This window comes from Psammomys obesus, unplaced genomic scaffold (assembly GCF_907164565.1).
Source record: "Psammomys obesus unplaced genomic scaffold, mPsaObe1.curated_primary_1811, whole genome shotgun sequence".
Lineage (NCBI taxonomy): Eukaryota > Metazoa > Chordata > Mammalia > Rodentia > Muridae > Psammomys > Psammomys obesus.
The window spans coordinates 31784904-31800254 of NW_026596046.1; the positions used below are offsets into that span (position 1 = coordinate 31784904).

At 40.7% G+C, this 15351-nt stretch overlaps 1 protein-coding gene across 2 annotated transcripts in view; it reads left to right on the top strand.

Annotated features, from left to right (window-relative positions):
• Positions 1-7364: 7364 nt before the first annotated feature.
• The window catches only part of Nars2 (asparaginyl-tRNA synthetase 2, mitochondrial), a 100973-nt gene continuing 92986 nt past the window's right edge, over positions 7365-15351 (top strand). For both annotated transcript variants that reach the window (XR_008721930.1, XM_055623121.1), the window contains exons 1-4: positions 7365-7715; positions 10438-10547; positions 12760-12880; positions 14415-14555. Coding sequence is in view for 1 of the 2 variants with exons in the window: in XM_055623121.1 (XP_055479096.1) it covers positions 7575-7715; positions 10438-10547; positions 12760-12880; positions 14415-14555 (513 nt within the window). In the remaining variant the exon portion in view is untranslated. The remainder of the gene's footprint in view (positions 7716-10437; positions 10548-12759; positions 12881-14414; positions 14556-15351) is intronic.

The following is a 15351-nucleotide window of genomic DNA, read 5'->3' on the forward strand; positions in this document are numbered from 1 at the left end:
AGAAAGAAAGAAAGAAAGAAAGAAAGAAAGAAAGAAAGAAAGAAAGAGAGAAAGAAGAAAAAGTCAGTATTTACAATCATGAACTAAAACTAGATCACTAATAAAGCATTAATCCCTACAACAATATGAACATTTGTAGAATGTACTCTTTCTGAAGCATATCCTTTTTGTTCACATTTTGGGCAACCTTGGGGGGAAAATTGTCCTTTCTTTTCAATTTCATCCTATCAATGGAAAAACCTGCAAAATGTAGGTGTAATAATAAAAAGGCTTCCAAGACACGATGGGGTGCTCATTATGAAGCTGTGTATTCAGTAAGACACATTTTCAAAAGCTATTCACAACCTTTGAAGTTCTTTACAATTCAAAAGAAAATACGAACACAGAGGGACCGGCTCAGAGTTTGTTATCTGCTATATTCAACTTTATTTTTCTGAATTATATTATTTTCTGGTTTGAAGTTTTAGAAGTTAATCATGCACAGAAATATTTGCAAACAGCCAGAACCAGCTTTGAACGATGCACAGCAACACCTCAGGCTTTGCAGACTGTTCCGGGAAGATCATCATCTAGATGATGATCTTAGCCATGAGCATTAGCCATAAAACAAGAAAATAGACACTTCAATTTTACAAATCCACTTTCAAAAGAACACAGGTGAAACAACAAAAGATGGTGGTCTTCAGTTATCAGAAAAAGTATAAAGTTTCTTAATAATGTTCCTTAGGAACGGAGTATTATTTCCAAAGCAAGGGATAAGATACAGACAAAGGTTTGCTATCCCTCAGCTCTTTCTTCATGACTTGCCATTATAAGGCAACCCACAGAGTTGTTGAAGATACTTGCTATAATGGAGGAGAGCTCATATATCCAAAGACACACCTTGGACTTTGTATAGAGTTAATAAGAAAATTAGTAAGAAAAAATAAGATCACTCAAATAGAAAAGGGGCAAAAATACTTACTCAGTTCATCCAAGAGCATTCAATAAAGACAAACAGTGAAAAGGTGTTCAGTGGAAATAAAGATTGGGGAAATGCAAATTTAAACTGCCAGAAAGAAATAACTACTAGGTGCACCTCTATCTTCACCAGCACAGATACATCGAAAAGCCCGAGAGAAGCTAGAGAGTGATTCAGTGGCTGAGAGCACTCGCCGCTCTTTCTGAGGACTGGGGTTTAGTTTCTACCACCATATCATACGGCTAGCTCACAACCACCTTTAACTCCAATTTTAGGGAATCTGACATCATCTGGTCTCTCTGAACACTGCACACACATTTTGTAGACAAGCAAGCGTACACACATGTAGGTATCTTATTTTGAAGTCTGAGAAGGGGGTTGGGAATGTATCTGTGTGGTAGAGCATTTACCTAACATATGCAGAGAGCCCTCGGTACCACTGCAAGCCTGGCCCAGGTCTGGAAGGTGATACTTTGAAAAAGCTGTTTTCATCACAGTCAAAGATACAGAATCCTATAACATAATAATTTAACTCTTAGCTGTTATTCTCAAGTTAAGTGATACATATTTATAATGAATTATATGTAAAAGCATTTGTAACACTGTTACTCTTAAGAGCTCTGAAGTGGAAACAAACTAGATGTCCATTAACATAATGGATTTAAAAATGTTGTTATTGCTGTGGCTTCAGGGTGGGTTGTCCCTCAAGGGTTCATGCGTTGATTACTGGTATGCAGTGGCATTAAAGGATAGCGAAGCATTTAAGAAATGGATCCTAGTGGAAAGTGATTAGGTGATTAAGGGCATTACTTTGAGAAGGGATTAACTCTGGTTTAATGAAGTAAATTCACTCTTTAAAGCACCATATTCGTTTCTGGTTTGAAGCTTGAGGTTAATCATGCATAAAAACACTTACAAATAGCCAGAATCAGCTTCAAACAATGTATATCGAAATTTCAAGCTTTAAGTTTCTTCCTTGAAGCTCTTTGGATAAACTGGCATTGATAATGCAGTACCAACAGCAAAAAACAACCATGGGCCTTGAACCCTCCTGAGAATCCCTAACATGCCATGAAATCTCTTTTCCTCACACATTCCCAACAGAGATGCCACCCGCCGCGTTGTGACATAATCAAGGGGATCTCACCAGAGTTCAAACAGATGGAGCTGCTCAACCCTGGACTTCCAGCCCCATGACTATGAGATAAATTTACATCTGTGTATGCTGTATGCATGCGTGTATGTGTGTTTACATGCACACGTGTACATATGTAGGTCCAGGATTGACAGAGAGTGTCTTTCTCAGCCATTCCCCACCTTACATATTGAGGCAGGGCTCTCACTTGAAACAGGAGCTTTCCCCCTCAGCTAGCCTACATAGCGAGCTTGCTCTGGGGATTATTCATCTCTGCCTCCCAGGGCACTGGGATTACAGGCTGGCTGCCACACCTAACAGCTTTTACATGGGTCCTGGGGATTCAAGCTTTGGTCCTCATACTTGTATAGCAAGTACCCTACCTCCTGAGCCATCTTCCCAGCCTCATACTGTGATTTTTAATTGGGTAAATGAAATGGCTACCAAGTGACTAACAGACAGATGGCGTATATAACAGATGGGTATGCAGAACAAAAAGACGTCCTGTGTGCGAGGGAGCAGACCAGGTGAAGTTCATGACATTCCTCAGAATGATATCCCTTTTAAAACCTTTAAACTGTTTCTGTAATTTTCTGGTTAACATTATGGACTGTGGTTGACCAGGGGTCAGCCGGGAATTATAGAGAGTGAAACTGAAGACGAATGGAGGGAACTACTGTATAGCTAGAAGCAATGATATAGCTGGACCTTGTGAAAATAATGTGCAAATAAGTCACACACAGAGTAATATATTCTGCAAGATTCTATTTGCATGAGTTCAAATATAGGTAAAATGAAATTATAATGTTTAGGCTACATAGTTAGCTTGTTAAACTATAAAGAAAATTACAACCAAAAAAGGTTCCATAATTAGCAGCCCCTGTGGGAGGGGAAGCTCGGACTGAAAAGGTGAAGTAGCTAAAACATTGCTTGGCAATGCTCTTTACCTTGACCCACATAGTATTTACACAAGCTCCATTTTATAAACACTCCTTAGCTGTACATTTATGTTTTATGCATTTTCTGTTACTCATGGAACAACAAAAGCATTTTGAACCTCCTTTTGACCTCAGCAGTGAAAACTCAGCAATTATTTTACAATTTACCCCCAAATAATAAGGCATTAAACATTGGTATGCTTCGCACACTGACCTATCTGCAGCGGATGTTATAATTCACATTCAACTTCAATTTTAGAAAATGTAAGCATCTGCCAATGAGTCAGCTAGTTAATAAGTATGTGGAATTAACTGAACAAAGTCAGAATTAGTAGCAGTCTGCCTATTCCAGTTATGTTCAATCACTCCTAAGTTTAAAATGTGATTTTTAAAAATCTTGAGCAGTCAAGGTTTCCTTATCTGCAACATTATGTGTGACAATGCATTAAGATAACTATGTCCCTCTGGGTATGTGGCACACGCCTTTAGTCCCAGCACTCGGGAGGCAGAGGAAGGTGGATCTCTGAGTTTGAGGCCAGCCTGGTCTACAGAGCAAGTTCCACGAGTAAGCTTTTGCTGAACCTCCCAGCCATAGCTAATAACACACAGAGATCACTTAAGACTGTTATCCTACTGTGAACTCAGTCTGTTTATTTAACATGCCTCTAAGAGAAAAATATAACAACCAACCGTACTTGCCTTATATTTCCCATGTTATCAGCTTTATAGCCTAAGTTAATACAGAGCTGTAATCTTCAGTTATGTGCTCTTCTGTGTCCCTTACCCATGAGTAATGCCATAATAGTCATTTGCTGAAAAAAGCATAAAGGATGAAATTGACCTTATAAAATGAGCATCCACCATAAATGTTGGACACAACATAAAGATCTTGCTTGATAAACAATGACATTTAAAATACTGTTTGTTATTTGTGTCAGTTGGAGTCAGTGATTTAATCCCTTGTAAAACCCTATTGACAATTTTTGTAAAGTATCCCTTATTCCTTCTCCATGTGATACTTTTGTTTTTCAGTATATACAGGGCAAAGCCCTTTGTTAGAGACACAGACAGACAGACAGCTTCATTAGACAGCCTTCAGAAAGGCACAGAGTCAAACCCATACAACAGACAGTCAGGAGCCACAGAAGACAAGGAGAGAGAAGGAGGGGATTCAAATCTTGGTTTAATCACACCAGGCAGTAATGCCTCAAAAACTTCCTCTCAGTGCAACACTGACACACGGTTGCTGACTCTGAATTTATAATTAATTCATTCAAGCTGAACACATGCGTGTCACATCCACCCCAGATAGGGCACCATAAACCAAGCAAAGAGTCCGCCCAAATCTAGCGTGGAGATGGAGTGAGACTACCTGCCCCGTGCTAACACCCACCCTCTTTCATCTCCAGTCCCACATGAGTATTGAGAGTTCAAACGACTTCCTCACAGTTCCACCTTGGGTCATACAGACAAGACTTAAGCCAGGACTCCTGATATCCAGACTACTATGCTACTGAAAATAAAAAGGAGGTACATTGAAATAGAATTTTGATGAACAGGAAGAAGAGAACCAAAGTATAAACTTCTGAAACATCAATACTGTCTTAGAAAGTATAATTATAGAAACTGTCACTGAAGGTAACTGGGAACTTCCATAGTTTGTCAGAGGGCATATAAATAGGATCATCACCTTAGAAAACAAATTGCCAGGGCCTTGTGAAGTTCAAGATGAACATGCTTTAGGTTAGAACACTTAGACAATCTTTTAAATGTGTCCAGTATATTACTGCTGTATTTTTTAAAATCAAAATTATATCTAGTGTCACGAGACCTGAGCCTTCTTAATGTGGATTATTCTTCTTAAGAAAAAGAATACATTACAAACATAAGTAATTGCCTTTTTAGAACACAAGGAAGAATTGTCAGAAGCTTCTGGTTTAAGTTAGCTAACACGGGTAGAACCTTATTAAAACCTTCCCAGAGGTGCTGCAGAGATGACTCAGTTATAAACAGCACTGGATGCTCTTCCAGGGGACCTGGGTTCGAGTCCCAGCATCCAAATGGCAGCTCCAGGGGATAAAATACGTTCTCTGGCCTCTGTGGGCACCAGACACACATTTGGTGCACAGATATACACACAGGCAAAACACCTATACATGTAAAAAAACATATATATATATATATATATATATATATATATATAAAAAACAAAAACTTTACAGAGCTCAGGAATAATGCTGACATAATTCCCTTCATAAATCCAAAATATGGGAGGGTAACAACATGGACATTTCATTTCTGTTTCTTATTCCACTGTAGTGAACTTGGTGGATCAGAGAAAATCTGGTAGACAAGTCTTTTTCATGCTGTAGGGGGAACAATTCATGGGTGTTTAATCACTAGAGTAAAAAAATGAATGAGAGCATGGACTGCAACAAGACTGGTAACTCGGTATATATGGCAAAGCTCTCTATGCTTCATTTCTTCTGACCTCAGGGAGGGCAAGAACTATCGGGATGATGGAGCTAATGCATGAAGCGTTCTTGGCATGTAGCAGTTATTCTGTAACACTCTGCCCATGGTTGTGGCTGACAGGGTATCATATTCATGTTAGAAATGCCATTCTTGCCCTACCTGGAAGGTGATGACAAATGCCAAATCCAAACGTTGAGAATAAATCAGAAGATGATATAATTTGATACTGTAGAAGATAAAAGGGAGCAGTTAGACCTTGGCACAGGCATGCAGGCAATGGTGAGCTTTCACTGACAGTTTAGATGAACCATTGTTAATTTCCCCCTTCACCCACTGGGTTCCCTTTTCCTTGGGTTACTGAACAATGGTCCTCTGCTTAGAGTTTTCTAACTAACCCTTTGGCTTAAGTAGAGGACAACAGTCTCCCTGAGGCAGTCTCCTTGGGATTCTTACTGTGCTAGATTTTACAGTTCTTAAAATCTAGCATAGCAAAGAGGAGGAAGAAAGAAGATGAGACACAAAGTTAACCCGAAGAGAAAATGAGCTTGCTAGTTGCTGATTTCGTGTGTGTGTGTGTGTGTGTGTGTGTGTGTGTGTGTGTGTGTGTGTGTGTGGGGGGGGGTGTCTGTGTTTTTTTTTTTTTTTTTTTTTTTTTGTTTTTTTTTTTTTTTTTTTTTTTTTTTTTTTTTTGAGACATGGTTTTTCTGTGTAGCCTTAGCTGTCCTGAATTCGCTTTATAGACCAAGCTGGCCTCAAACTCACAGCGATCCTCCTGCCTCTGCCCCCACCACCACCAGAGTGCTGGGATCACAAGCACACACCCACTGAGCGCAGCTAAGTCTGTCTAGAGAAGAGGTTTACAATTCTTTCAGGCCATTTTTTTTTTTTTTTTCCTCCCAGAAACTTCTCCTGTCCTCTTCTTAAAGGAAATTTTCTGACATTCTCATCTGGCAAAATTCTAACCTTCTTCAAAACTCAGCCTAATTATCTCTCTGGGCTGCCACTCCAGTTACTACTACTCCATGTATATATATATAAATAAATATATATATATGTAAATATATATATATTTATATATATATAAATAAATGTGCACTCTTGCTGTAATGAGCGCTGTCTCTCTCTCTCTCTTTCTCCCATCATCATTTTTAGATCATAAAGCATAGAGCCAGAGGTTCTGGGTTTCAATCTGACACTTGTATGAAGCTGGTCATCCTGTTCCTGTTGTCTGTAAAATGGGCATAACAGCAGCGTCAACTTTAGTCTTCACCTTGACCTTTTCTTATGTAACTAGATAAAAAGCATTATCAAGCGTTTCATTGAGCTATGAATTTTGTGTGTGTGTGAAAACTTAAAATGTACATGAAAAGGTCATTGTTTTCTGGTCAAACGCAAGTGAAAGACAAGAAAAACTTGGAAGATTCTGGCAGGCTCTGCTTCAGTCTCTCCTTTTTTAAAGCAGCGGTGTGTTTGGGTATCTGATACCACGCAACTGGGACTTCAGCAGGTCCTAGGTCTTGAGTCTGACTTCCTGCTGCTCAGAACTCCTCACCACACCTAAGACTGCACGGACACTTGCCGTCTGCATCTGTCAGTTCTTCCCCTCAGCGTTCCTCAGTCTCCCAGGCAGCTTTATAAAGAAACCCTTAGATGACCCCCAAGGTAGCTTCCTACCCTTTTCTGAGAGAAACTACCCAAAGCCTTGAGCCTTAGCCCCGCCCCTCAGCTCCATCCACCCCGCCCCTTAGCCCGCCCCGCGAGCGCCGGAACACAATCACGCATGCTCAGCCCCAGACCCCGCCTAGCGTATGACGTAGAGCGCGCACGGGGTGACGTAGCCCAGTTGCAGCGTTCTTTAGCTCTAGGTGTGTTTCCGGAGCGCCCGCGCTTAGCCTAGCGCACTGTGCTTGCTCGGTTAGGGTTGATCCTGCCGTGCTTTCGGGCGCGGTGCGGTGAGGAGAGGTCCCGAAGGAACGGCCCAGGGCGCGGAAAGAAGAGCGACGCGTGCCGACTGCGCGGCTGAAGAGGTCCGCCCCGGCGCACTGCGAGCCGGGCCGGCCACGCCATGCTCGGGGCCCGGCGGCTGCTGGGCGCCCTGCGCCTCTGCTCCTCCGTTTCCTGCCCCAGGCCCCGCGCGTCTGCCAGACTGCGCGTGCGGGACGCCCTCGGGGTCCAGGACGCGAGTGGGCAGTGCGTAACGGTGCAGGTGGGTGTGTGGAAATGGCTGCCTCCCGAGCTTGCTTGGCCCAGCGGCGTCTAGTTTTGCTCCGCGCCGGCCTGGTGGCCCGAACGTGCGCAGAGCAAAGTTGCTTTGGGACCGTTCTGTTGCTTTTTGCAAATCGTTCTGACGATTAGGAGTGCGGCAGCTGAGATTTTCACGACGCCGAGGCGTTCCCTGGAAACACGTCAACCGTGCAGAAAAGTTTAAGCGAACACGCCCTCCCTTTCCCCTTTTTTTGTATTTCCCTAGTTCCTTGAGAGCAGAAATCCTGTCTTCCCATTTTCCTGTTCATCTGGCTGGCAGGAAATGGTGGTCCCAAGTGTGTCCAACGTTTTGACATTGCAACAATATCATGTCAGCCACCAGGTTCATACTTGAGCCATCAAATTACAAAACACCCCCCTCTTCCCCCATTTTCAGAGTCTCAAAGTTTACCGTTTTGTGTTTGACTCCGTTCATAGCTCATCAGTCGCAGCTTCTTGTGACCCACAGACACCAGTTGGGCACACGGGAACCCATGCTTTTCAGCTTTAGCTCCCTTGGTTCCTAATCTGAGGCTTCCATGTAATTAATAAACCAGGAGTAAAAATGGAATGTTGTACCTTGACAAGCTCAGGGCTGCAGTTGCCTTGGCTTAATTCGCTGGCCCTAAGTAGCTTGTTAATTATGGGCATGTCACTACAGTGCCCCAGGCCTCTGTTTCTTTTATGAAAATGGAGATAATATTCTCTATTTCAGAGGGTTCTGAAAGTTAATGGGTTAATGGGTACAGGGTACTTAGAACAGAGACTCTGGGTCCATGTTAGCTGCTGTTATTTTTCTTTGTAGTATTTGCAGCAGCTTTGAATAGACCCTTAAGGAACAGACTAAGCCTGGTGGTTGGCTATTTCTCCTTGAATTGCTGAAACGCACTGATTGGCCTCTTGTATGTTCTTGATGTCTAGCAATATGAGCAAGCTGCTCTCCCTTGCATTTATTTTTTTTTCGGTTTTATATTTGTTCCATGATCCAAATCAAAGTTATGAAAACCATCTACTGTAAGCTGTTGATTAATTTGACATGCATTTTCGATAGCTTTTGTGTGATGATCAAAAAAGAAGAGCCAAAGATTGACTGAACCTACTGCCAACTAGCAGGCTTTCTTTCACTTTCATTCTTAGCAGTATACTATGGAAACTGCTAGCCACGTGGGGCTCTGAGCACTTTCTTAACAAGTAAAAATAAGAGAATGGCGCTTTGGAAGTTACTGTTGACCGAGGATGAGTAAATGTGGGTGCCTTTAGGGGCTGCACTGAGATGAAGTACCTCGTACGTGAGGCTGAAATGGTTTACACTTCATGCTTTATAGCATTTTCTAGCCACGGTAGACTTCGGTTCATCTACCCTGTGACCTTCATTTAACCTTCTGGAGCCACTGTTTACTTATTTGTGAAAGAAGTATGGTAATCATTCAGACTTTTATGACAATGAAATTAGACAGTATATGAAAAAGGTAAACTTGTTTTTAACATAATGCATGTTCAATAGGTAATAGATACTCTTTCACTTAAAATGTGCACATTGGAGAGAAGAAAAATAACAGCAGCTAACATGCACCTGTCATTTAAGTTAAGACTGTCTTTAAAATTTATATATTGCTGTGTGTTCATAATGAGACTTTTATCATGTAGTTTTATTTGGTGTTAAAGTTTCTGTCCCTGCTGCAGAGCAGATGATGCCCAGTCTTTGCTATAGCAAGAGATCACATTTTGAAAACGCTCAAGAGGCTGTTTTTGACAAAATATTTCCAAAATTTTAACTTACTGGTTAACATACAAATCTCTGGACCTGGAGAGATGGCTCAGTGGCTAAGAGAACTTAATGCTGTTTGAGAGGACAAGAGTTTGAGTCCCAGTACTCACATCAGGCAGCTCAGTTCTGAGATACCCAAAATCTGGCACCCTGTACTCATAGCACATACAGACATACATAAAAGTCTTTTTAAATCTAATAAAAAACTCACAAAAATTAAAAAAAGAAATAGGTTTCTTTGTGACATTTTCATATCATATGTTCATTTCATTATAGATTTTTTTTTTTTTTTTTGAGACACAGACTAGCTACATAGTCACAGTTGGTCTCAAACTTGGGACCCTCCTTCCTTCCCTTCCCAAGTGCTGGGCTTATAGGTGTGTGCCACTATACTTAACTTCATGAGACTGTTTTGGTTGTCTGTTTTTAAAGAATGTTTTTGTATAATATTTTGTAAATGGAACAAAATCTCATACAGTATTTCTAGTCTTTTTGGGATTTGACATGAGAAAGACACCAACTTGTAAACTTTTTTATTTGTTATTATTACCTTTTTTTTTTTGTAACTGAGGAGAGAGGAATAGCTTTGAAAAGCCAATATTAAGGCTGTTCTTTATGCTAATTAGGCTCATGACTTTAATGTGACATGCTTGGCATCCATTTAAAATGCTGAGCTTTATTAATAAAACAAGGTGGACCATTAAATACACATGTCACTGTGATAAGAATCCTGTAGAATAGTGTGTACATACAGGTAAGCCCAAAACAGTTTATGTGACTAACATATGTTGAGGCAAGATTGTGACCCATTTCTTTCTTTTGAATGAGTAATGAAAATGTAACCTTCTTTTGAATTAGTAATGAAAATGTAAAGGGTTTGGTTTTTAAGCTAACATTTAAAAACACTTCTTTTCAGGGATGGATCCGTTCAGTCAGATCCCAGAAGGACGTGTTGTTCCTGCATGTAAATGACGGATCCTCTTTGGAAAGCCTTCAGATTGTTGCTGATTCAAGCTTTGACAGTAGGCGAGTTGTTTGTTTTTTTTTTAAGAGTTCGTCATTTATTTTCCTGTTCCTTGTGTTCTTCACTTTTCTAATTAAGTGTTTTCTTTGTTTTAAGAAGAGTAGGGCAAAACACGGGCAGAGGATACCAGCACGTGAAGATGTTAGAGCTTGAAGGCTCTTGATTCCAAGTATCTGGATTTTTTTAAGCTATTTTTCACAGATATGACTAGAAAGATCATTCAGGTGACATACTTCCCACAAAGCCATACCTCCCAATCTTCAAACAATTCCACCAACTGAGGACCAAGCATTCAAATATGATTCCCTGGGGGCCGTTCCAACGTCCACCATCACAATGTTCCACTGTAACAACCTTTTAAAAGAAGTCTGTGCTTCCTCTGACGGTGTCTGTGAGGATAGCAATTGCATGAGTCCATTTCATCTGAATTCTGGAGATGAGTACATACCTCTTGGAGATACTTACAAGAATCGTTATAGGAAAATTCGTAACTATCAGATAGTAACTCAAGTATACTAGTTTCTTTTCCCCACTTGATATGGTAGTGAACAATTTTACACAGGTACATTCACATATGACTAAGTGTTAACAGGGAGTACCAAATATTAAGTGTAACAAGCAAATAAAGCTGCACAAGTCTCCTGACACATTTACTTTAATATATTCTCTGTTATCGTAAAACTTTAAATATACATTACTAATTGTTTTTAAAGGAATTTTTAATTTTTAAAATAGCACACACATGCATGTAGAGGTGACCAGGAGAATCTTCAGGTATCAGTCCTTGTGTTTATACCATGTTGGAGAAAAGGTGTCTTTGCTCCTGCCTTAGCCAGGCAAGCCGTCTGAAGAGCGTCTGGATTTTTCTCTCCATCCTATCTCCCCTCAGGGGTGTGCTGAGATGATAGACTCTTGCACTATTGTGCGCCTTTTGTGTGGGTCCTGGGTTATGTGATAACTCAGGTTGTCAGGATTTTACCCATTGAGTCACCTCTCCCGTCTCCCATTTTTTTAAAAAAATATCATCATCGTAATACATTTGAATTAACACGGATGTGTAATCATATTGTCTAGGTTCCTTCTTAAAAGATGATTCTTTTTGTTTTGTTTTGTTTTTGAGATAGGGTTTTCCGACGTAGCCATGCCTGTCCCAGAACTCATTCTGTAGACTAGGCTAGCCTTGACTTCAAAGAGGCCTATCTGTGTCTGCCTCCTGAGTGCTGGGATTAAAGGTGTGCACCCTATGGTTCTTAAATGGGTGCATGTTGGTTTCTGTGGCAGTCTTGCAATTAATTTGTGGATAAACTTGAACATAAATTCATCAACCATAAGGTACTATCTATATATACTGAGACCATCAACCAACTAATTAAAAAATAAATACAATTCAGTCCAGGAGTAGTGGCACATATGTGTAATCCCAGTCTTTGGCAGCTGAGGAGAAAAGTTGAGTTTGAGGCCAGCCTGGGCTACTGAGTGAGGTCCAGTTTAGACTGTGTATGGGACCTCCTCTTTAAAAAACAACCAAAGACCTATGTGTGCCAGGTGGTGGTGGTGGACACCTTTAATCCCAGCACGTGGGATGCAGAGGCTGGTGGATATCTGTGAGTTTGTGGCCAGGCTATTTTACAGCGTGAGTCCCAGCACAGCCAGGGCTCAAACAAACCCTACATGTTAAAAGTAGTACAAGAATTCTCATACCCTTGCTTTCCCAGCGTTAGTATCTTGTGATACCATTGTATGTTGTCAAAGGAGAGCGGCCATTGGCATTGGCGCAACACCAGCAGACGAACTATAGGCCCCAGCCCCAGACCTTACAAACAGCCTGCAGTCTAAAAGTAGATGGGCCAGTATGTCTGATAAGATGACGTGATAGGTCTGTGGCATATGCCTTTAATCCCAGCATTTGGGAACTCTTTGAGTTCCACACCAGATTTTACAGTGTTCTAGGCCTTTCTTTCCCCATGCCCTCTAAAAATCATATGGTTATATAATTTATTAATTTCAAATATATGAGCAGATTGCTAATTCCCTTTGTCCCCATTTTAAAACTCAAGGAATTCGTTTTTAGAGTCCTGGTGCAAGAGAATGTCTGCAGATTATTTAACTTAACTCAGGATCAATACTTTTGACATTATATACTTAAGGAAGATTTTAATTCAAATGAGGGTTATATATAGTGCCTTTTCTGATCCTAGTATTTTGTTACTATAGAGAATTGGCTTTTGGAAGTTCTGTGCAAGTCCAAGGGCAGCTGGTCAAAAGTCAATCCAAAAGGCAAAATGTGGAATTGAAGGCAGAAAAAATTGAGGTTATTGGAAATTGTGAAGCCAAGGTATGTCTGTTGATAATTTTGGGGTGCTGTTTTTAGGTTTAATCTAAAACTTTAGTGGTCTGTTTAATTCTGTTGAGAAGATGGCACTTAAAGCATGTTTGATCTGTGACTTCCCTGATCACTGAAACAGACTCCAGAGCCTGGCGTGAAGGAGCGTTATAATGATTGCTTCCTCTTCTGAGAGCATCTCTATGGTACCTGTCACTTCTGGAGTTCATCTTCCAACCGTTTGGCTTCTTGTTTGTGCTGTAGCTGATTTGAAATATCTAATAAGCAAAATTAGATACTATCCCTTGACCTCTGTTGTTTTTATACTTTTGGGTTAGTGTTACTTATTTTAAACTCTTATTGTTCCTAATCAAATTTAAGACCTCCAAAATGTGCATTTGTGGTACCCCCTGCCCTTGTGGTGCTGAGAATCAAACCCCAAATTCTGCTTTTGGGCAAGTGCTACACCCCTAGCTGCAGATGAGTTACTTAACATATTCAGACGTGAGAGAACTCTGACTGTCTCCTAATGGGGCCACAGTTTTCCTTTAATAACTGTGATATTTGTTTCTATACAACAACAGCAAAAAAAAAAAAAAATCAGTATTCACCCAAGACCTAAAGAACAGGGAGACTAGAAGAAGCAGTCTGCTGTTAACTTTGCTGTTGTCTTTTTAATTGAAACTTCAGGTTTTATTTGGCAAGGTGTTTGTCTTAAGTTTGTAAGCTGACTACGGACAGGTTGGAAATGTTTCAGGTTAAAGCTATAGTTTCCAAATCTTTCGTACTGTGCTAAATGAAAGAAAGCTGTTGTCTCTCTTTCATGGTGTTAGATACCAATAACAAGTTGATAAACAATAAAGCAATCTTAATTGATTATGCTTGTGGGCTTTCAAGACATTGGGAGAAGTTAAACACAAACTGTAGGATCGTGGTAGAAAAGTTTTTTTTTTTTTTTTATGTCTGTACTGTTTTGAGCTCATGTGCCAAAGTGAATTATTATGAATAATTACATGCTAACCTCTCCAATTGTAAGAAACTGACAGCTAATGGGTAGAAACTTGATAAATAACAGGCAAGCCTTAGTGACATTAAGTAATTTAGCTGCTAAGTAATGAAGCTGGCTTTAACCCAGCATCAACCTAACTCTACCTAGTTCACTGTTCTGTTTACCTGGCAGAAGTAATTTCTTTGAAGAAATCGGGACTGGGGAGACAGCTCAGTGGATAAAGTTGCTTATCTCCAAGCTTGGTGACCCGAAGCCCTCTGAGCTGTGTGTGTGTGTGTGTGTGTGTGTGTGTGTGTGTGAAAGAGAGAGAGAGAGAGAGAGAGGGACTTGTATACACACAACTATATGTAATTATTGTTTTGTGTGTGTGTGTGTGTGTTTTAATAATGAAAAGGGAAAACATCTTCCCAAAGCACTACTGTTCTAAGAAATACTCTGGAAGATGGTTTGTAAAATGGTTTTTATTGTTCGGTTGGTGGGTTTGGGGTTTTGTTTCTGTTTTTGTTTTCTTCTAAATTTTCCCCATATTTTTGGCAGGTGTTCCCTATAAAATATAAGGAGAGGCATCCTCTGGAGTACCTGAGACAGTACCCTCACCTTAGGTGTAGGACGAATGCTCTGGCTTCTATATTGCGGGTTCGAAGTGAAGCCACAGCTGCTATTCATTCCTACTTTAAGGTAAGGTGCTCTGCTTCCATGTGTTCTTTCTAGTGCAGAATTTGAATAATTTGTAAAACCTGGAGCATTTTTTCTGAAGGCTCTCATTTGTCCTAAACACTCTTTATTCCATGAAGATTCAGATGTCACAGACATGCATATCTTTCCTCTCCCCTCCCCGATTCTCTTTCCTTGTATGTGCTTAAACAGCATTGTTAGGGAGTAACTGGCATGGACTACTGTGAGTATTGAAAGTGTGTGGTCTGATGAGTTTTGACAGGAGTATGCCCCTGAGAGCGTCACCACAGTGAAGGGAGTGGAGACACCTGTGATCCTAAAAGTATGTATCTGTAATATCTTATTTCACCTTTATTTTTGTAGACTTCCTGTGAATATAGAATTACAGGCTCGTAGACTTTTTGTGTGTGTTTATGGGTGGTTTGCATGCATGAATGTAAGTGTACCATGTGCATGCCTGCTGTCTGTGAAAGCTGGAAGAGGGTATCATTTTCCCCTGGAACTGGAGTTACAGACAACTGAGCTGCCATGTGGGTCCTGGGAATTGAGCCTTGGTCCTCTGGAAAAGCAACAAGTGCCCTTTTTTTTTAATTCACTTTGTATCCCAGCTGTAGCCCCCTCCTTCGCCCCCTCCCAATCCGGCCCTCCCTCATCTCCTCCATGCCCCTTCCCCAGTCCACTGATAGGGGAGGTCCTTTTCTCCTTCCATCTGACCCTAGTCTATCAGGTCTCATCAGGACTGTCTGCCTTGTCTTCTTCTGTGACCTGGTTAAGACTGCCTTCAACTCAGGGGGAAGTG